Source organism: Plectropomus leopardus, chromosome 21, assembly GCF_026936395.1.
Source record: "Plectropomus leopardus strain MGB_pleo_1.0 chromosome 21, ASM2693639v1, whole genome shotgun sequence".
In the NCBI taxonomy this organism is placed as follows: domain Eukaryota; kingdom Metazoa; phylum Chordata; class Actinopteri; order Perciformes; family Serranidae; genus Plectropomus; species Plectropomus leopardus.
The window spans coordinates 11,420,584-11,442,088 of NC_142196.1; the positions used below are offsets into that span (position 1 = coordinate 11,420,584).

At 38.4% G+C, this 21,505-nt stretch overlaps 3 protein-coding genes across 3 annotated transcripts; all 3 read right to left on the minus strand.

The window, feature by feature from the left end:
- Positions 1-741: 741 nt before the first annotated feature.
- Positions 742-3,759, minus strand: LOC148186026 (beta-1,4-galactosyltransferase 1-like). Its single transcript, XM_088071922.1, has 2 exons — positions 3,323-3,759; positions 742-2,391 (listed from the first exon to the last, which is right to left on the minus strand). The coding sequence occupies exons 1-2, from the start codon at positions 3,689-3,691 to the stop codon at positions 1,681-1,683; spliced, it is 1,080 nt and encodes a 359-aa protein (XP_087928048.1). The 5' UTR covers positions 3,692-3,759; the 3' UTR covers positions 742-1,680.
- A 2,798-nt stretch (positions 3,760-6,557) lies between these two features.
- Positions 6,558-8,939, minus strand: LOC121960986 (beta-1,4-galactosyltransferase 1-like). The gene is made up of 2 exons (XM_088071905.1): positions 8,500-8,939; positions 6,558-8,090 (listed from the first exon to the last, which is right to left on the minus strand). Exons 1-2 carry the CDS (start codon positions 8,851-8,853, stop codon positions 7,380-7,382), a joined length of 1,065 nt encoding a protein of 354 aa, XP_087928031.1. The 5' UTR covers positions 8,854-8,939; the 3' UTR covers positions 6,558-7,379.
- A 2,236-nt stretch (positions 8,940-11,175) lies between these two features.
- On the minus strand, positions 11,176-17,123 carry LOC121960985 (beta-1,4-galactosyltransferase 1-like). Its single transcript, XM_042510888.2, has 2 exons — positions 16,674-17,123; positions 11,176-12,765 (listed from the first exon to the last, which is right to left on the minus strand). The coding sequence occupies exons 1-2, from the start codon at positions 17,064-17,066 to the stop codon at positions 12,097-12,099; spliced, it is 1,062 nt and encodes a 353-aa protein (XP_042366822.1). The 5' UTR covers positions 17,067-17,123; the 3' UTR covers positions 11,176-12,096.
- Positions 17,124-21,505: the final 4,382 nt, after the last annotated feature.

Consider the following 21,505-nt stretch of genomic DNA (forward strand, 5'->3'; position numbering starts at 1 on the left):
TGAAATCTGGTTTTATTGGTATAAAAGATGATGATCACTGTAGAGGAGCACATGCTTCTACAGTGATAAATTCTGACCTGGAAATTATAAGACCAGAAATGAAATGATTCATTAAGTTAACTGACTTGTACCTTGTGAGCAGCAAAATAGATTATGAAATGAATTATGAATTACAGGATGAAAGCAACTGATGTTCACTTTAGGCCAGGGAAGTCAGTTAATGATCTGATGTACAGCACAATGGCTTAAATCATCACAAATATTTTCACTTGACTGAGTTTGTGCTGACACTTTTGTTAGATTTACAAGATGTCCTGATTTCCTAAATCAGTTCCCCTAAAATGTGATAAATACCAGCAGTCATGGAATATAACTAGATATATTTACTCAACTACTGTGTTTAAGCACAAATTCAAGGTACTTGTACTGAACTAAAGAATTTCTATTTTATGCAGCTTTATACTCTTCTGCATCTCAGAGGCAAATATTTTAACTCCACTATATTTATCTGACAGTTTAGGGACTTTACAGATTACAATTTATTATATCTGTCCTGTCCAGTGAAAACCATGTATCCCCAAATTTGGAGATTTGGGATGTTTACAAAAAACTCAAGGATGTTCCTTTATGTGTTGGGAAAATTCTCCCTCTTTTTAAACCAAACCATTCATTCATTGTCTGTTAACACTTATCCGGGTTTCAGGATCACAGGGGGGCTGGAGCCGATCTTAGCTGATCTCAGGTGAGATGGTGGGTACACCCTGGGCCGATTGCCAGGCTACCACAGGTCAACGTAGGACCAGCGTTTTAGAGCCAGGACTGAACATATCGCTACATTTCTTTCACAATGCTTAACTTTCGTGTCCATCTTTTCGTGTACTTTTATCTAGTTGTGATGTTCACAGATAAGCTCAATACTGGACCACAGTGGCCATACATTTTATTTCAGTTCTTCTCAATTTTATCGAAAAAAATGTTACACTTTACAAAGCAAACATACAATCATCGCATCAGTTTTGCAGAATTTTATCTTCAAAATATAAATTGAAACATCAACGAGTGCATCACTGCCAACAAAATTAATTCCCCCCGATTCATTTCATCACACTTTCTAATATCTCTGGTATTTACAGTGAGCACCAGCAATAATTGTAATGTCAAGTAAAAAAAAGTGCATTGTACAGTAATAACAAATGTCTTGATACAAAATTGTGAAATTCAGATATTATTGTGTAAATGATAAACAAAATATGTAACCCCCTTCACCACCTTATCAGCCAGCCAAACACTGTTTGACCTCTGTGTCATCAACTTCACATGTAATATTTGTCCTTAAAATACATAGTAATTAATGCAGGATGTAATAATCCCCAATATATCTTTGGCGTCCACCTGTCCAAAGCACATATTTCCTTCTTCATGACAAGACTGTTGAGTGTTGTGTCACCAAAAGTAACTCAAAGCATCACATATTCATTGAAAAGGTGGTTGTGCTTCTGCATTTGAACTACATAGATGCAGACAGGCAAACAGTTTTGCATATCTCAATACAAAGAGAAAAAACTGCCCCAGCTTAAATTAGAAAGACTGGAAGTACCAGATGCCCAAAGATTTTAAAGACAGGACGTCACACCAGTTCCACTTCCTTTTCTTTGAGTCTGATACAGTGACACCAGTGAATCAATCATCATCAGTACCAGGTGCACAGGGTCCTTTCACAATCAAAATAGGTGGAGCCTCAATATTCACGTTGATATAAGTGTACAGTTTATCTTTCACAGTCTCCTTGACTGTGTATTTTAAGGAATTAATCCCATCTTTATCCATTGTATTCTTGGTTTGTTTGAGTTTGGCAACATTCCTTGGATTACAATGATTTTGCATGTCTCTCTTATGTTTGATCATCTTGTACTTTCCTGTCACCATGTCAGGTCGAGAAATGGACATTCCATGGTTCATTATTCGCTGATAAATATCGTCATCCTCGCCACCCCAGCCCCAGAAAGTGTTTGGGAAACCATTCATTTTCAAGTATTGCTTCTTGGACAACGAAATAACCCCACCAAATATCTCCTCATAGGGTAACTTGAAGTTAAATTTATCGACAGCTACAGACAAGTGTCTGGGATTGTTAAAACATCTATAGAGGTTACGGTCATCTATAGGAACCAGATCTACATCAGAGAAGACAAAGCAATCAAAATCATATTCCTTCAGTGCTTCAGCACATCCTGCATTCATCAGTTTAGCCCGGTTGAAGACTCCATCTCCATCCTGGTTGATGACATACACTCTGTAGTCCAACTGCTGACGCATCAATATAGGATGGAGGTAATACAGCCAGTGCTTAAGGTGCTCATGTCGATTCCGGAATGGGATGATGATCGCCACCTAAACAAAAGGAATAAATACGTTTACATAAACATAGATCTAGATAATCATCGAAGAGAGTGTGGATTTTTTGACTTGAGATTGTATAAGGTACTTATCTACAGTAAATTTCAGTTAGCATGCCCTGAGATTGGAGAAGCCAGTAGAAAAACTGCCATGGAAGCTAAGCAATGTATTGCTGTGTACATTGGCAGCAGCAAAATTTATTTTAGCCACCTGCAAAAGTCAGTATTGGTTTTAAGTGTTCACATATTTAGAATACTTTCACCACTTTACCTTGCTGTCAGACTGTTCTTTCAAACTGGGAACTAAACCAGTTATCTACGCTCACTTAAACTGATATTGACTTTGACTTTTAGCTGGGCCTTTTCTTAGATGGATAAAACACCTCTTGTTGCTGTCCCTGTCCAAAGCTGTGCATTGCTTGGCTTTTGTGGATGTACGCATGCCAATAGCTCCTACAGCTATATGACTATGAATAGGTTCCTCATATAACGCCACTTACAAAAATTGAAAACTATCCCTTGAAGGCTTTTGTGGTTTAATATTCATATAGTTTTGAAGGTCCTTTTAACTTTTTTAACATACACAAATCTGTTAGCAGTAGAATGTAGAAATTGGTCAACATTTTTAAAAGTGAGTTCATATAGTAGGCCCTTTAAGTATCCTCTCTGTTTAAATGTTTTATCCCTTCATTTTTTCAAGATTTTATTTTTTTAAAGAGAGAGAGAAAAAACCCAATAAACACTGTATAAAAATGTGTTACCAAATGTTAGTACATTATACAAATAGTAGGTACTGTATATGAAATCTGTTCACTCAAGTTTTTACACAATTTTTAGAAATAGATTCCAGAATCTAAAATCATGGTAAACAGTTTCAGTTATTATTGTGTTCATTTCTTCATTTGTCTCTCCATTTAGTCACCTACCTTCTGTTGAGCGATACATTCTTGTGGTTTGTACTGTCCTCCTTCCTGAAGAAAAGAACCAACCTCCTTTCTCACCTCATCCAGGGTCCGTGTAGACTTAAAGTCCACATGGATTAAACCCAAAAGATTTGGAGGGTTGTCAGGGCAGGGTCCCAAAGTCTTGCTAGTAGTTGTTGTCCTTTGTGTCTGTCCTTGGCCTGCATTCGAAGCACGAGTCTTCAGTTGAGCAAGTTCATTTAGCCACTGAGAAAGTGTGTTGTTTCCATCTGCAATAAGCTGTGGCTTTGTAAAAAAGAATAAAGGCACAACAAAATATGCAACACTGAGGAAACTAAAAAGGGCCAGGATGTAGAAGAGTTTTTGAAGCATTTTTGCTGCCTCTGACGTAAAGTGCTGTTCACTCCACAGGTCTCATTTAACTCTGCTACCTGCATTTCAAAGTTAGATGTGCTCCAAGCAAAAGAGCAACAGGATACGTTTTATTTACCTGAGTGCAGCTTCCTTATTTACACATTAGGTTGTGCCAAATCCCCTTTGAGTCACAGTGGGGGGTGGGGGGGCATCCAAGAAAAAATGAACAGCCATATGAAATGTACAGCGCCAAAAAGTTTGCCATGTTTTGCCTGTTTGACATGCAACCTGTTTGCTGCTTGCTAACTTATTTGGTATGTGACATAATAGGTCAACCAGAAGAAGTTCCTTGTGCAGTAAAAGACAGCTAAAAGTAAGGTGGTCTGGTGTTTTCATTGCAATGTAACTACCAATGTGCCTACTGACTGTGTTTATCAGACTGTGTATTTTTCTGTTCCAGTACCTGTGCTGAAATAAAAACAAATATAGATTTCAGGTTGTTGTTTTGTTTTTTTTCACTTTTCATACATACATAAAAATAGACCATACAATAAAAAATAAACATAGAGGATGTTCTTCTTCACCACCATGAAGACAAAACCAGTTGTCCCTCTTCCTCATTGCTCTCTTCAAGATACATTTTATTCAAATTGGGTTTTACATAATAGGTCAACCAGAAGAAGGTCCAATAGCAACAATTACCTGAAAGTGGGAAAATTCAATTCAGTTCAGTTCAGTTCAATTCAATTCAATTCAGTTCAAGTCAATTCGATTGAACTCTGTGCTTAACAAGTTTCCCCTCCTTTCTATTCAACACAAAAGCTTGTGTTGCAGGTCCCAGGTGATGGGGCCAGCAGGCAGATTACTGTATATAACTGTATATAACAGAAGAAACGAGGAGCAGAAGTTGTTGCTTTCACCATGGCAGCTCTCGTATGAATTTATTCAAAATAAACACAATATTTCCATCTTTCTATTATGCTTTCAAATATTCAAAATGTTTCACCAAAATGCTTCAAGTACACATATAGCATACAGTATTAAACCCTGTAAATATAGCATACAGTATTAAACCATGTTTAACCAGGAATACAAACCCTTTCCCATTACTGACATTACTCTGTCATTCATTTCAAATTGTTCACAACATCTCAACCAATGAGGCAGACTTGTTTAACATTGGACCAACGTGTATATAACAGAAGAAACGAGGAGCAGAAGTTGTTGCTTTCACCGTGGCAGCTCTCGTATGAATGAGGAGCCTCCGCTCCATCGAGAAAGAGACGCTCTCGGCCACTCAACATTCTACTACCGCCACCTAGTGGTCCCTTTGTGTCATAACATGACATTAACTTGTACTTTTGATACTCCCCTTAAACAGCATTATATTACAAAAAAAATACATTTTCAAACCAATGTGAACACATTCTGTGTGGGTCACGCAGTGCTAATATATATCCAGGACCATCACTGCCATGTTTAGCCTGAAAACTTTGGCTATGTTCAACCATAACCATCATTACCATATTGATCCTGGGTAATTTGTTAATGTTGATCCAGGATCATTTAATTATGTTGTAATATGTAAATGCTGATTAAGTTTGGCAGTGATTCTCCAAGAGTTTTGAGTATGCTTTTAAAAAAAGAAGGAAAATGTTTTAGTAAAAGGTCTTTGAATTAAAACAAGATATCCTTTTTACCAATGCTACTAACCAATATTTACATTGATCCTGGTCCATTACTGTCATGTTTTCCCTGGTACCCTGGATAATATGTTAATGTTGATCCAGCATAGCAATTGCAGTGAACTCTATTTACATTATTGCTAAAAATAAAAAACAAATTCCCATTTAAATTTATATGTTTTCACAGCTGACGCAAAAACACTAGCTGTTTAATTTAGTGAGGGTTCCTTGTGCAGTAAAAAGACAGCTAAAAGTAAGGTGGTCTGGTGTTTTCATTGCAATGTAACTACCAATGTGCCTACTGACTGTGTTTATCAGACTGTGTATTTTTCTGCTCCAGTACCTGTGATGAAATAAAAACATATATAGATTTCAAGTCTTTTTTTTTTTTTTTTTTTTTTTTTTAATTTTCATACATACATAAAATAGACCATACAATCAAAAAGAAACATGGAGGATTTTCTTCTTCACCACCATGAAGACAAAACTACATTTTATAACTACAACTACATTTTATTCAAATTGGGTTTTACTGAAGGTATGTAGGGCTGAAAATGTATTTCCATGCTCTACAGATTTTATCCAACAGCTAATTGTATTTATGCAAGCCATGGCAGGAGCATCAAGAAAAGTACTTTGACCTTTTGCACACATTCTCTTAAAACATCAATTCCTCATGTAAAGGTTTCACTCTGTACTGCTGACTTTAACCCCTAGAACCTCATGGAAAGCTCCCACTACCACCTCCACTACCACCATCATTTTGCCTGAATACTGTGCTTAAGCACATATTCAAGGTACGGTGAGATGCGGGATACACCCTGGGCCGATTGCCAGGCTACCACAGGTCAACGTAGGACCAGCGTTTTAGAGCCAAGACCAAACATATCGCCACATTTCTTTTACAATGGTTACCTTCATCTTTCCTTTTTGCCACAATTGTATTTCATTTATTATTTACAACATGTATTGCACGTCTGTCCGTCCTGGAAGAGGGATCCCTCATCATCCTCTGCCGCTCTTCCTGAGGTTTCTTCCTTTTTTCCCCCGTTACAGGGGTTCTTTTTTAGGAGTTTTTCCTTGGGTGATGTGAGGGTCTAAGGGCAGAGGGATGTCGTACACTGTAAAGCCCTCTGAGGCAAACCATGTTTTGTGATAATGGGCTCTATAAATAAAATTGACTTGACGTGACTTGACTTTCATGTTCATTTTTTCGTGAACTTTTATTTCATTGTGATGTTCACAGGTAAGCTCAGTACTGGACCATAGTACCCATACATTTTATTTCAGTTCATCTTAATTTTATAGAAAAAAAATGTTACATTTTACAAAGGAAACATACAATCATTGCATCATTTTGCAGAATTTCATCTTCAAAAAATAAACTGAAACATCAACCAGTGCATCACTGCCAACAAAATTAATTTTCCTCTATCCATTTCATCACACTTTCTAATATCTCTGGTATTTACAGTGAGCACCAGCAATAATTGTAATGTCAAGTAAAAAAAAAAGTGCATTGTACAGTAATAACAAATGTCTTGATACAAAATTGTGAAATTCAGAAATTATTATGTAAATGATAAGCAAAATATGTAACCCCCTTCACCACCTTATCAGCCAGCCAAACACTGTTTGACCTCTGTGTCATCATCTTCACGTTATATTTGTCCTTAAAATACATAGTAATTAATGCAGGATGTAATAATCCCCAATATATCTTTGGCGTCCACCTGTCCAAAGCACATATTTCCTTCTTCATGACAAGACTGTTGAGTGTTGTGTCACCAAAAGTAACTCAAAGCATCACATATTCATTGAAAAGGTGGTTGTGCTTCTGCATTTGAACTACATAGATGCAGACAGGCAAACAGTTTTGCATATCTCAACACAAAGAGAAAAAACTGCCCCAGCTTAAATTAGAAAGAATGAAAGTACCGAATGCCCAAAGATTTTAAAGACAGGACGTCACACCAGTTCCACTTCCTTTTCTTTGAGTCTGATACAGTGACACCAGTGAATCAATCATCATCAGTACCAGGTGCACAGGGTCCTTTCACAATCAAAAGAGGTGGAGCCTCAATATTCACGTTGATATAAGTGTACAGTTTATCTTTCACAATCTCCTTGACTGTGTATTTTAAGGAATTAATCCCATCTTTATCCATTGTATTCTTGGTTTGTTTCAGTTTGGCAACATTCCTTGGATTACAATGATTTTGCACGTCTCTCTTATGTTTGATCATCTTGTACTTTCCTGTCACCATGTCAGGTCGAGAAATGGACATTCCATGGTTCATTATTCGCTGATAAATATCGTCATCCTCGCCACCCCAGCCCCAGAAAGTGTTTGAGAAGCCATTAATCTTCATGTATTGCTGCTTGGACAACGAGATAACCCCACCAAATATCTCATTATAGGGTAACTTGAATTTAAATTTATCGACAGCTACAGACAAGTGTCGGGGATTGTCAAAACATCTATAGAGGTTACGGTCATCTATAGGAACCAGATCTACATCAGAGAAGACAAAGCAATCAAAATCATATTCCTTCAGTGCTTCAGCACATCCTACATTCATCAGTTTAGCCCGGTTGAAGACTCCATCTCCATCCTGGTTGATGACATACACTCTGTAGTCCAACTGCTGACGCATCAATATAGGATGGAGGTAATACAGCCAGTGCTTAAGGTGCTCATGTCGATTCCGGAATGGGATGATGATCGCCACCTAAAGAAATGAAATAAGGAAGTTGCTTTGACATAAATGTAAATAATCATCAAGACCTCTTCAGATTTGTGACGTGGCGTTGTAGGTGCAGTGTGTGTCAGTAGGCATGACTCCAGTTTGAAGAAGCAGACAGGAGTACCACCACTAATCGCGTGCTGCTGTTGCCACCTAGTCAGCAACCTAAAATGAGGCTCAACTAACACAATCAATATCAGCTTAAATCCTTATAACTGTTATAATATGAGTAAAAATGTAAGCAGTAGAATGTAGAAGTTGGTCAACTTTTTGTAAGGTAATTATTATAGTAGGCCCAACTAATAAAGTCTTTTCTAGGTATCTTCTCTAATTTAATATTTCATCTATTTCAGATTTAAAAGAAATCTTAATTTGTCTCTATTTTTTCACATACCTTCTGTTTTGCAATGCAGTCGGGTGGTTTGTACCATCCTCCTTCCTGAAGTGGAGAACCGGATTCCTCTCTCACCTCATCCAAAGTTCGTGCAGAATTAAAGTCCACATGGATTGGACCCACAAGATTTGGAGGGGTGTCAGAGCAGGGTTTCAAAGTCTTGCTGGCAGCCATTGTCCTCTGTGTCTCTCCTTGACCTGCATTTGAAGCATAAGTCTTCAGTTGAACAGGGTCATTTATCCACAGAGATGGCTTGTTTTTAATTTTCCTATGCTGTAGTTGTGAATGAAAAACAAAATATGTCACACCGAGGAAAGAAAACAGGGCCAGAATGTTATTGTATTTCTTTAGCATTTTTTGCTGCCTCTGATGTTAAGTATTGTTCACTCAACAGGTCTCCAATAACTCTGCTCTCTCTTGGCAAGTCAGATGTGTTTGAAGCAAAAGAGTTATAGGACAGGTTTTATTTGCTTGGTTGCAGCTTACTTATTTATGTATTAGGTTGGGCCCAATCCCTGTTGAGTAGAGGTGATGGTGGTGGGGGCTCCACCTCTTTCGACATCTGTTTATGTCCCCGTCCAGGATACAAAGTGACATTAATGTGGTGGGGAAGGAGGAGTTGTACACAGTGGAGGCGGAGGCCCTGGGATGGCAATTATTAAGTGGTGAGGTAGGTGGAGTAAAGTGGTGGCTGGTGGTGTAAAGTTGGTGGATGGAGTCACGGCGAATGATGTTAGGACTGTCCCATTGTCATTCAGTTTGTTTGCCAGGCACAAGTCATTGGTTACGTCAAGGGCTGTAAGTCTGTAACTGGTGACAGGGGCCCCTTTCTCAGATTTAAAATTGTTTCTTAAATTATAGTCTTTTTGCATCTCTCATCACCTTGCTAAACTTGTACTTAGCCGCTCTAAACCCTTACTTGCCCCCATTCCTAAATGCTTCTTCCTTTTGCAGCATTATTTGACTGAGCTTAGCTCTGAACTGTTTGTCATTGTTGTAACAGCCTCTGTGTACTCACCCAGACTGATGGTAGCAGTCCTGAAAACATCCCAGACTGTAAATACCCATACAGTCCAAGCATGACTGAAGATCTTCCATAGCTTGTCCACTGGTCCACTGCTCTGAAATCCTCACAACTGGCACAACCAGTGTCGAATAGATAGATAGATAGATAGATAGATAGATAGATAGATAGATAGATAGATAGATAGATAGAGATACAACAGAGAGCTGTTACTGCTTAGAAATGATCATGATGGTAGTGTAATTTAGGTGTAGAAATATTTTCTAGTTGGGACTGTATAAGGGATATGATGATTCTGATCTTGGATTAATACATTGGATCAGGCACATTAAGACATTATTGCTGATGTACTCAGGTGGTATGGCATGTGTCTGGCTTCAATTGATGCTGGTGTCATATTTTCACCTGGTCAAACAAGTGTTGCCAGTAGAACTCGGTTCAGCCGCAGGTAATGCAAAAACAGCCCACACCTGAATTCAATCCCATTTAATAAATCTGTCATCAAGCCAGGCTCCTACTCCAGACCTGTTCTTTACAACAGCTGCCCATCAACTATGATTTTTGTAACTGACACCTGTGAGGAGGGTCAAGGAGTGGTATCGGATCCTTCTCCGGATGGCAGGTAATGCAATCAGTTTGGACCCAAGAAACGTATAGGTCCTCTCTTTAATATTTACCTCTGCTACAAAAACCTTTACATCCAGACCAGGTAGGAGACTTTGAACCCTGCCAATGGGTCGAAGGACTCGAGAAGCTGACAGTCGCTGATATGAAATTGGATATCACAAGGTTGGATGAGTCTGTGAACGATTTCTGCCTTGGCTGAGGAGTAGAGAGCTAGTTTTGACATACTGCTTCTAAAATGGATTTTGACTCTGTAATTGGTTGAGCAGGAGTTCTGTGTCTGGGGGATGGGCAGGAAGACAATCAAGCATGCAAACCCATTCTGGAGGATGACCTACAGATTGGTGACGTAAGCAGGACCACTGCTGGGGTCTGAGATGGGGCCCCTCTGGAGGAAGCAGAAGTGACCTCTGTGGAGAATACCTGAGAGATTGGAGAAGGAACCCTTCCAGATGACCAAGGAGACAGGACCCCTCTGGAATACACCTCAGGGACTTGAGGTCAGGAAAGGCAGTCACTGACTGACTTTCAAGTTTGAGTTTTTGACTTACTATGAAACATAAACCATACACACACAAATCATATGTATATTGAGTATTTCCTTCTTCACCATCATAAAGACAAAACTAGTTAGCACTTTTTCTTCGCTGTTTTTATTGCGATATATTGTATCCACATTAAGGTTTACTGCATATATGGCTGACATTGTATGCCCCATGCTCTACAGATTCTATCCAGCAGCTAATTGTATTTATGCAAGCCATGATTTTAAGCAGTGTTTGTTACACTGCTATGGGGGAAGGGTTAAAAAAAAGAGAAATGCTCCCCAAATTCCCAAATATTTTGCCAGGACTCTGATAGAGATATTAGTTTTTCCAACCATTTACCTGTTTAAACTATTTTCATTTACTATGGTGAGAATGACGGAGAGTTAAATTATCCTTCATTCTCACCTGAGTCTGTAGAGTGAGTGAAAATCGACACCTTGTTGCGCAGCTGACATTTGTAGCGTAGCATAAATAAAAGTCTGGCATTAAGCAAAAAAAAAAAAAAAAAACACTTGACATGGCCAGTATTCTGTTTTTCGAGGGATGGCGTAAGCTTTAGACCAGTAAAAAAGACTACAAGATCGTACGAATATAGAGAGAAAATGAATTCAGTTTTGTTTTGATGTTCACAGGCATGTTCAGTGCCAGGCCATAGCGGCCATGCATTTTTTTTTCCAGTCTTCACTGTATCACATCAGTTTTGCAGAACACTTTGATTGCAAAAATAACCATAAATAACTTAAAGCAGTGAACCCAGCTTAAAAAAAGAAAAGGAAATATCAACCAGTGCATAACCAAAATGCCCCCACACACTCATGTTATCACACTTTCCAGTTTATATTTACAGTAAATATTGACAGTAACTGTAATTTCAAGTACAAAAATAACAAAAAATGTTATTGCATTGTACAGTAAAGACAAATGTCTGTATACAAAATCATGTAATATAAAAAATATTTTAAAAGAAACACCGCCATCTGACCTGTGTCATACAATTCATATGTAATATTTATTCTTGCACTACATAACAATTAATGCTGGATGTAACAATCCCCAATCCATCTGTCCAAATCCCATTTTCCATTCCTCGTAAACAGACAATTGACTATTATTGTGTCTCAATTATTGTGTCAATTGGATAGATATTTTACATTATATTTTGATGTTAATGATTGTCATTCAACAGTTGAAAGATACTCTATATCTCATATTTATACAGTAAATATTTACTTTAATTGCATTCATCACACACAGATTTGCATACATAACTTAATACCAAGGTCTAGTTTAATTAAAACAGACTTGACAAACTGGATTATCAGAGAATTCAAAGACATGATCTTTTGTTTGAGTCTGAACTGCAACAACATCCAACAGCAGATCCACAGGTTCCAGCTTTATTCAGCCTGTCACAGCCCAAATATTGACAGTGATATAAGTGTACAGTTTATCCTTCACAATCTCCTTGACTGTGTAGTTTAAGGAATTAATCCCATCGTTATCCATGGTCAAATGGGTTTTCCTCAGTTTGCCAGGATTTTCTGGATTGGGTTCATTGTGCAAGTCTCTCTTATGTTTGACCATCTTGTATTTTCCAGTTACAGAGTCAGGTCGAGAAATGGACATTCCACGATAAATAATTCGCTTATAAATATCGTCGTCTTCACCACCCCAGCCCCAGTAAGTGTTTGAGAAGCCATTAATCTTCAAGTATTGCTTCTTGGACAATGCAGAAACCCCACCAAAGAAAGTGTTATAGGGTAAGTGGAAGTTAAATTTGTCCATAGCCACAGCCAAGTGTCTGGGATTGTCAAAACATCTATAGAGGTTACGGTCATCCATAGGAACCAGATCTACATCAGAGAAGACAAAGCAATCAAAATCATATTCCTTCAGTGCTTCAACGTATCCTGCATTCATCAGTTTAGCCCGGTTGAAGACTCCATCTCCATCCTGGTTGATGACATACACTCTGTAGTCCAACTGCTGACGCATCAATATAGGATGGAGGTAATACAGCCAGTGCTTAAGGTGCTCATGCCGATTCCGGAATGGGATGATGATCGCCACCTACAGAAATTAAACAAGTTAAATAAGTTTGCTTTAAAATACAATCTAGAGAATCATTAAAGGGATAGTTCTGACTTTCTGACGTGGGATTGTACGAGTAACGCCACAGAAGATAGGCAATGCACTACTGATGACAGGGCCAACAGCTAATTGAATTTTAGCCAACCAATAAAAAGGCCCAACCAAAAAAATCAAAATTAGTTTAAGTGTACACTATTCTTTGGATATATAGTTTAATTATTTTATTGTGTGACTTTTGTTGTGAGGTTAAGTTGTAAACATATAGCATAGATTTAGACCGAACCAGATTTTTGTTTAGGTCAGCTTTTTTTTTAGGTCGATAAAAATGTTTCACTACTGATCCCATTCAGATCAGTACATTGCTTAGCTTCCATGGCAGTACTCCTGCCTGCTGAATTATTCCTTTATTGCTTTGGTGTTTTAAATAGTGTGTGTATTTCAACAATCCAACAATCTGTCATATTGTGAAGTAAACAGTTATGATATGTAAGTAAATGCAGTGTTTCAGCGGTTACTCATACAACATATGTTATAAAGCTAAGATTCTTGTGATTCAATTGATACAACCACCTCAGAAGGTAAATGGTCATGCCTCTGTCAGACCACCAACACACAAACAGTTACAAATCACCTTTCAAGCCTAACATAATCTATCAATTGATAATACACCAACAAAAAGAGCTCCTGATACATCATTAAAGGTCCAGATGATCCAAATCCAGTAAAATATTTAGTCCAAATATATTACATCTGTTAATATCTACAGACTACTGTTACACCCTTTCAAATGTTTTAATCTCTGCGCTTAATCTTGATAATAACCCCTGTTACATGTAAAAGGTTTTCAGAAGCCCCATAACAAAATGGTAGCAATGGGCAGCCTTTTAACATTTAAAAGGGTGTCCATTGACAAATAGCTATTTAGTTTTCACAAGTGGAAATGGCCTGTCAACATGTCATTTTTACAAGGTAAAAGGTTAATTTAAGATATTTGTAAAATAACTGACTGGTTGACTGGTTACAAATATATTTTCATATGGAAAATTGTGTTTCAACCAGTCAAAAGTGATTTACAGTAACTAATTATAGATGTCAGTTATTCCCCTTGTTGGGACAACAATTATATTGATTCATTCATTTTTTACTATAACAACATATCCTGGTACAGAGTTGCTGGGGTACTGGAACCTAACCCAGATGACACTGGGTGAGAGATGGGTACACCCTAAACAGACTGCCAGACTATTTGCATTCACATTCATACCTACAGGTAAGTCAGAGTCACCAATTAACTTAACCTGCACGTTGTTGGACTGTGGGAGGAAGCCAGAGAAAACCCATCATGCTGGTATGGGGAGAACACCTAAACTCCACACAGAAGGGTCAAAGCTGGTAGGTTTGACCCCACTTTCCATTTCAGATAAACAACTGCATTTCTGATATATCTAACATAGCAAACCCTTTTGAATATGTAGGCACCATATCATGTAGAACCCAGGGCACAAACACAAATGAAGAGGCAGAACATAGTTGAAAACAGAGAGTGAGTTTATTAAGGACAGACAGAGAATGATTGCAGCCTCATCTGGTAAAGGGTTACTTGTTGTTTGGGGGCCGAGGTTCCAGGCTGAGGCAGATAGGAGCATTGAGCAGAAGAACTGACAGAGACAGAGATTTTTGGGTGAGCAGGGTGACTGGGTCTAACTGGACAGGGAAATAGTAGGCTGGGTTTTTTGAAGAACTGAATACAGAGAAAACAGAGTCAAAAACAGTGCACAGGGAAAATGATTATGTTTCCCGTTTAGAGTTGGCTTGAGCAGAATTTCACATGAGGTAAATGGACAGTCTGGCAATGAGTGAAAGACTGAACTGGGCTTTTGTCCAGCAGAATGAGTGGTGGCTTGATTACAGATGGGCAGCAGGTTTGCAGGCTTGAGTGGCAGCAGGTGAAACTGGGAGCCATACCCACGTCTAGACAATACTTACATAACGGAAAGAGAGAAACACACAAACAAAACGGCTTGAGGTGTGAAACCTTAAATAGGGACATGCCTGCTGTTGAGCTGACAAGGGAGTTGTGGGCATATTCAGTCAAGGGAAGATATGTACTCCAGGCAGAGGGATCAGAGGCAATTACACAGACCACAAAAGATCACTCTGACGACCCCGTTCCCCGATGCAATGGGGGATAGCCAGTGGATGAAAACCAGAGGTGTTTCTAGACTGTTTCCTTAAGAATGTGGTGTAGGTATAAAACATAGGTGAAATAGACATCTGCTGTTTTTTTAGCAGAGGGGAGTTTGGGAATTGCTCCAAAGTGAGCAACTTTAGACAACCAGATTGCAATGTGGGACCAGCTGACAGGAAGTGGTCTGAACAGGTCTTTAGGTGAAGAATGCATGGATTTACCTTGAGCACAGATGGGATGAGCTGGAACAAGGGACCTGGTATCTTTGTCCATAATGGGCCACCAGAAGTTGCATTTGACCAGTGTTTTGTTAACTCCTAGATGACAAGACAAACGGGCTGAGTGGGTTGGCTGGAGAACCTGGAAGCAGACGGAATTTGGGACAAATAGAGAGCCAGAGAGAACTCCTCCTGGGTCACGCTGGATCTTCTGTGCCTCCTTGATGAGCACCTTGATTTCCCAGTAGAGTTTTGGTTTGATAGGATCTTCTGAGAACTGAAGCGGTCAGAGAGGGCATATGGCTTGATGTTTCGAGACCCCAAGCAATGGGTAAGGGGGATGTGAAAGTGACAAGAAAACAAACAAACAAGGACCAGTAGGCCTGGCAGGAGTTGAGTAGCAATGCTGACTTAAAGTGTAAGCCAAGTTTTTGTTGTCCAACCACAAAAGGCTGCGCTGGCACCTCCAGCCAGTGCCTCCAATCCTCCAGGGCGAGGTTGACCATTAATTGCTTGTGGCTGATGACATCAAAGTTCCTCTCAGCGGGGAACAAACAGCGAGAGAAAAAAGCTCAAGGATGGTGTCTGGACCCCCTCGAGGACCATAAGATCTGGGGCTGAAGAGAATAGGATTTAAGTTTGTTGAATGTGGTCTCAGCTTCCAGAGACTGAACTTCACAAAGGAGGTAGTCAGATTGGTTTAAAGGGGCAACAACATGGTGAAAGTCCTTGATAATCCTTTTGTAAAAGTTAGCAAATCCCAAAAACCCTGAAGTTCCTTCCTGTTTTTGTAGCTGGGGCCACTCTGCCTTTGTTTTGATCTTCTCAGGGTCAGACCTTACTTGCCCACTTTAATTATTCATTCATTCATTAGCCGTAACTGCTTATCCTGTCAAGGCTCACAGCCACTCTAATTACTGAGAAGCCATCGACTCTTCAATGCAAGTCTCCATGACAGGTTGTATAGTTGACTGTAAGGGAGAGGAGTACTAGGAAGGAGGTTGATGGCACAGGAATATGTTGTCAAAGAAAGTGACTTGCTTTTGCTAAATACTTCATACAAGTCATGGCTTGGAGATTGATGAGGTATGGGTGCGCCCTGCAGGAGGTAAGGCAGACTGCAAACAGACAGCATGGCAGAAATTGCTCCAGCAAACAGTCCTCCCCACAGACCAGTCAATAAAAGTGTTATGCTTGGAGGGCCAAGGATGAGCAAGAAGCAGAAATGTGGAAGGATTTTATCATCAATGAAATTTTAGATATCTGAAATTACATTCTTAGTAGTTACAATTCCAAGCAAGCACACAAATATTTTAATTATAATAATTGTAGTTACTTTATATACTGCTGGGTAGCATGTTGTAAATTTCCCCTGGAGATCAATGCAGTTTTATTTTAATCAATATCTAAATCTATTTGGTTATAGTTTTCATATTGAGGACTGTCCTCTAATATATTTGTCTCTCTATTCAATCACCTACCTTCTGTTCTGCAATACAGTGTGGTGGTTTGAACCATCCTCCTTCCTGAAGAGGAGAACCGACCTCCTTTTTCACCTCATCCAAAGTCCGGCTAGACTTAAACTCCACATGGATTGGACCCACAAGATTTGGAGGGATGTCAGGGCAAGGTCCCAAAGGCTTGTGTGTAGTAGGTGACATCTGTTTCTCTTCTTGACTGCCATTTGGTGCTTTAGTCTTCAGCTGAACAAGTTCTTTTATCCACTGGGAAAGTGTATTGTTTCCAATTGTCACGCGATATGGTTTTGCAAAAAGAAATAAAGTGCTGTCTTTGCTGTAGAATAGAAGCATAACAAAACATGCCAAACTGAAGACGGCAAAAATGATAACGATGTTAAAGACTTTTTTCAGCATTTTTGCTGTGTCTAATGTTGAATACAGTCCACTCAGCTACTCTCCTACAGCTCTGTGACCCGCATTCCACTTTGCAAGTCAAAGGTGTCCCAAACAAAAGCACAAGCATACAGGTTTTATTTACTTGGGTGAAGCTTCCTTGTTCAGCTTAGCGGATCAGGTTGGCCCTCACATATGTGGTTAATTATTAATTTTTTTTTTGTTGTTGTTTTTCATTTGCTTCCCCTTATGTTTCCTAGAATCTAATGACTGACTTCAATGGAATTGTATTGCTGTGTGTTTGAGTATGCAATACTATTATATATGTTTGTTTAATATGTGTGTGATCTACCAAGTACTTTAAGACTGATGATCACTTTTATGAAAGATAACCCATACAAAAAACAATATGACATAAGAGGGAAAAAAAACACTTGAGTATTGGCTCAATGACTTTTGAAAATACAGCGTAATTAATATGGTATAAATAACCAAGCCATAATGATAGTTCCTGTACATTGTCAAAGTGGCCTATCTGGTGGTGAGTGATTGTGCTGAATGTCCTGAGTGTGCAATGGCAAACTTATCCTTAACCTACATCCTTAGAGGGCACTTAATGACCAGGTCATTATTCTTCCATTCACTATTAACTTTCTGTCTGGAGTTTAAAACCTTCAAGATTTGTAAATCATATTGACACATATCGATGAGATGTGGCTATGTATATGTGATTTATTACTATACTCTGCACAGAAAATACCTAAAAATTTGATCACAAAGATTTTAAGGGTATTTGCAGTATATTTTTCAGTAAAATGTCACTGATAATAAACCTACACTGCAGTTGACTTCCTATTTGTGTGCACATGAACCAAGTACAGGTTGTGTAAAGGGAGTGCTTTTCAAATAAGGCAACTTGTCCTTTGTAAATGCAGGCAAATGAAAAGGGTATCAGTTTCACTGATCACGCCCAACTTTACTTTGTTTGCAGCAGGCAATATGTCTTTACTGATGAATAAGGATTCCAGTTCAGCACTGTATTACATAATATAAAAGTTTATAGTTTTTGGATGTATCAGGCTTGCAATACATTAACAGTAGTTACAGCCATTAAACTGATTGATAGTATCCTAGTATCCAGTATCCTAAACCAGCTTTCACATGTAAATTTGCAGGTTTCACACACTGAGTACGTGAGAGGAAGCTGGAGGGTGTGGTGCAACATGGAGGTACAATTTTGGTTTCACTATGAATAAAATGGCCACTTTCCTAACAGAGAATTGATGTGGGAGATAAAATGTGTGTTATTTTTTCAGATATAATATTGATAACATGTGAACTGAAGAAAAAAAACATTCTTTAATATTGTTTTTGCATCCATACATTTTATAAACCAATAAAATAACATGTCAGTACCAAGATTCCAAAATATGTTTAAAATCTATTCCTTAATTGAATTTTGGTTTGGTGTCGGTGTCTACATTTATAATTACTCATCTAATTACTCATATTTATTGTCAGAAAAGTAACATAGCATATGCAGTAGATTCATGGTCTTCATGTGACATCAGTACACAAACTTCTCACTGAAAACAAAGCACCCTGTGTTAAAGTCATGTGACCATGTCACCCATAAATGATGATTTCAAAGCATAAGATAGTTTTACTGATAATCAGACATAACTAAATTCAATGCTGCTGTTTGGAATTGGTTGGATGAGTGTGTCAGGAGCACAGTTAATCCAGAGAGAAGGATATGAGTGAGAGGAAATAGTTGTCTGGTATACATGGTTAAAAAAGTATGCAGCAACTTGAATATTAATTAAGTCAGACACATAACTGCAAAACTATATGTTCAACTTTTTTGTTGCTCTGTAGTTATGTTTCAGCAATTTCACCTTATTCTTTCATTAAAATATCTTACATTTATTCCCATCTATCTCACAGCCCACCATCATATCATCCATTCCTGCAGAACCCTCTGATATTTTGATTTGCAGAGAAAATCTATTTATCTCAGAATCAGAATCAGAATTGGGTACAATTAAGTACGTTTACATATATAAGGAATTCAACTTAGTGTTTTGGTGCAAACAATTTACATAAAGAAAGAATAAAAATAGGAAAATTAAATAGAATTAGACATAAGATAAAAAATATAGAAGCAATATGAAAATATTAAAACTGAAAAATAGAGTATAATAGACACAAAATGTGTATACAAAAGGTGCAATGGAGGGATTGTGCAGTTGTGCAGAGGTTGAAGTTGCAGTGCAAATATTTTTTATCTAAATAAATTAATGTAATGTGTGCCGTCTAAACAAATCCAGTCCAATGTGCGTTAATGTAACACATGGAGACATTATATATTAAATTAAATTAGTTATAAATTTAATAATAAATATAATAAATCAATTATATAAATTAAGAGGATATCTAGATATGAAGCAAGAAAAACAAAATCATCTCTAAAACGGCTTTGGCATAAATTCAAATAGCATCATTTGGGCCATGTACCATACAAGTGTTATACCAACATTTTCTATATAGTTATGTTATCTGTCATCGCTTAAGTTATTTTAATATGTTGGTGAAAAGGTTCAAGAACCACAGCTGTGTGCTAAGATCATTGTTCTGTTGTTACCAGTACAGACAGACCCACATAAACCTCAGGTAAAAAGGATACATTCCAACCTAAGCTCTTCCCATCAGTTGCCTAAAGGCCACAACATTCATCTGGCAACTATAATACACTATACTCGAGCTGAATAAAACTACATGTGCAGCAGGTCATTTTTAAACCTCACAAACAGTGACCTCTAGTGCAATTTACATGGTCCAAGGAAAACACTGTTACTGGATTTATCGGGGGAACACCACCAAAATTAAGAATTCCAGTACATTATTTCCATGGCCTAGGAAAGTTCAGTCAGTGATTGTGGACATGAACTACTATCTCCAAATCCAGAACTCAGAGAAGGAAGTCTCAAAGTTGTACTTTCATAGGGTACAAAATCTGGAGCTGCAAATTGGAGCCTGATTTTGTTGACCTAACAACTTCCTGTTTTCTTTTTTGTACCCAAATAAGCTTTTTTCTATTGTAGTCAGGGGCACATCTAGGGAGTGGCCTGGGGTGGCATGGGCCACTGCTGCCACCTCTCTATGACTGGCCATGTCGGTTTGAACTGTTTGATGAGTACGGAACTGAATTTTCATTAAAAGGCGCAATTCAGTCTTAAACCTGAGAGGCAGTAAGGTGCCAGAGTTGTGTCTAACCTGACTAATTTTATGTGCACGTGAGTTGATACAAATGTTGAAAAGTTTGCTCACATATCTTAAGGTGTGAGTTTTGGCTGGGCCCAAAAAAGCCGAGAGCCAGAGTTGAAGCAGTTACACAATTAATTTACAACACAAAATGGCACGGAGGGGAAGTGTGGATCTTGAGTCCCAGAATGAGCCAGCAGGAAACCAGGTGGAGGTGATGACTGCAGATGACAATGCAGGAAAAGCAGGGAGCACACAGGGAGTGATCTGAAGAGGCAGACAAGCAATGGTGAGTCCACGGCAAAAAGTCACAAATGCAAAAAACACTACAGACTAAACATTACAAATGCTGAGCGCTCTAGCCAGTAATTACTACTAGTGAACAGAACAATCTGGCACTGGAGTAATGGGAAGACTGGGTATATGTAGCAGCAGTGATTGCGGTGAATGCGGAACAGGTGTGCTCCTCTGGGTCCAGCGGGAAGGGTGGCCATGTCTCCACACAGAGAGAGAGAGAGAGAGAGAGAGAGAGAAAGCAGGGGACAAGGGGAGGCGGAAACACATAATGATGAAATAAACACAGGCATAGAACAAAGAACTAGAAAACATAAGCGTATTCATTTTAATCTTTTGGCATTTTAATTTTGTTGGTACTTTATACTTGTGGTGTCACACTGTTGTGTTGTGATTGATAGATCTGGTTATTTTTTAGTAAACTATAAACAGAAATGTAACATGTAAAATGACGCTTCTTTGTTAAAAAATTAAAATAGGTATGGGTTGTGGAGACAAAAATTATACATTATGCCAATGCATGTGCCTGCAGCAGTGCTTGTACTTCAGGCCACCCCTGCATACATCAACTCTGTACTTGGGCCACCCCAGTAAAAAAAAAAGCATGGACACACCGCCCAAACCTGACTAATCCAGCAAACGAAGAAAACAAGCACTATCCAATCAAATTGCAAGCTGTGCTCTGCTTGGTTATGGGAACACCACTTAGACAAACCACACATAGAACTGCAGTACACTGTAATACTAGAGTCATTAGTAATAATAATAATGGCAATTTGTTTCTGATTATGATTACATTTGCAAATAATTCTTTTGGGCAGCAGTGCATGATGCCTTTTGTACATTAGTAATATTTAATTAATTATTATTATTACTTTAAACAATATTTGAGGGTGGCGGGT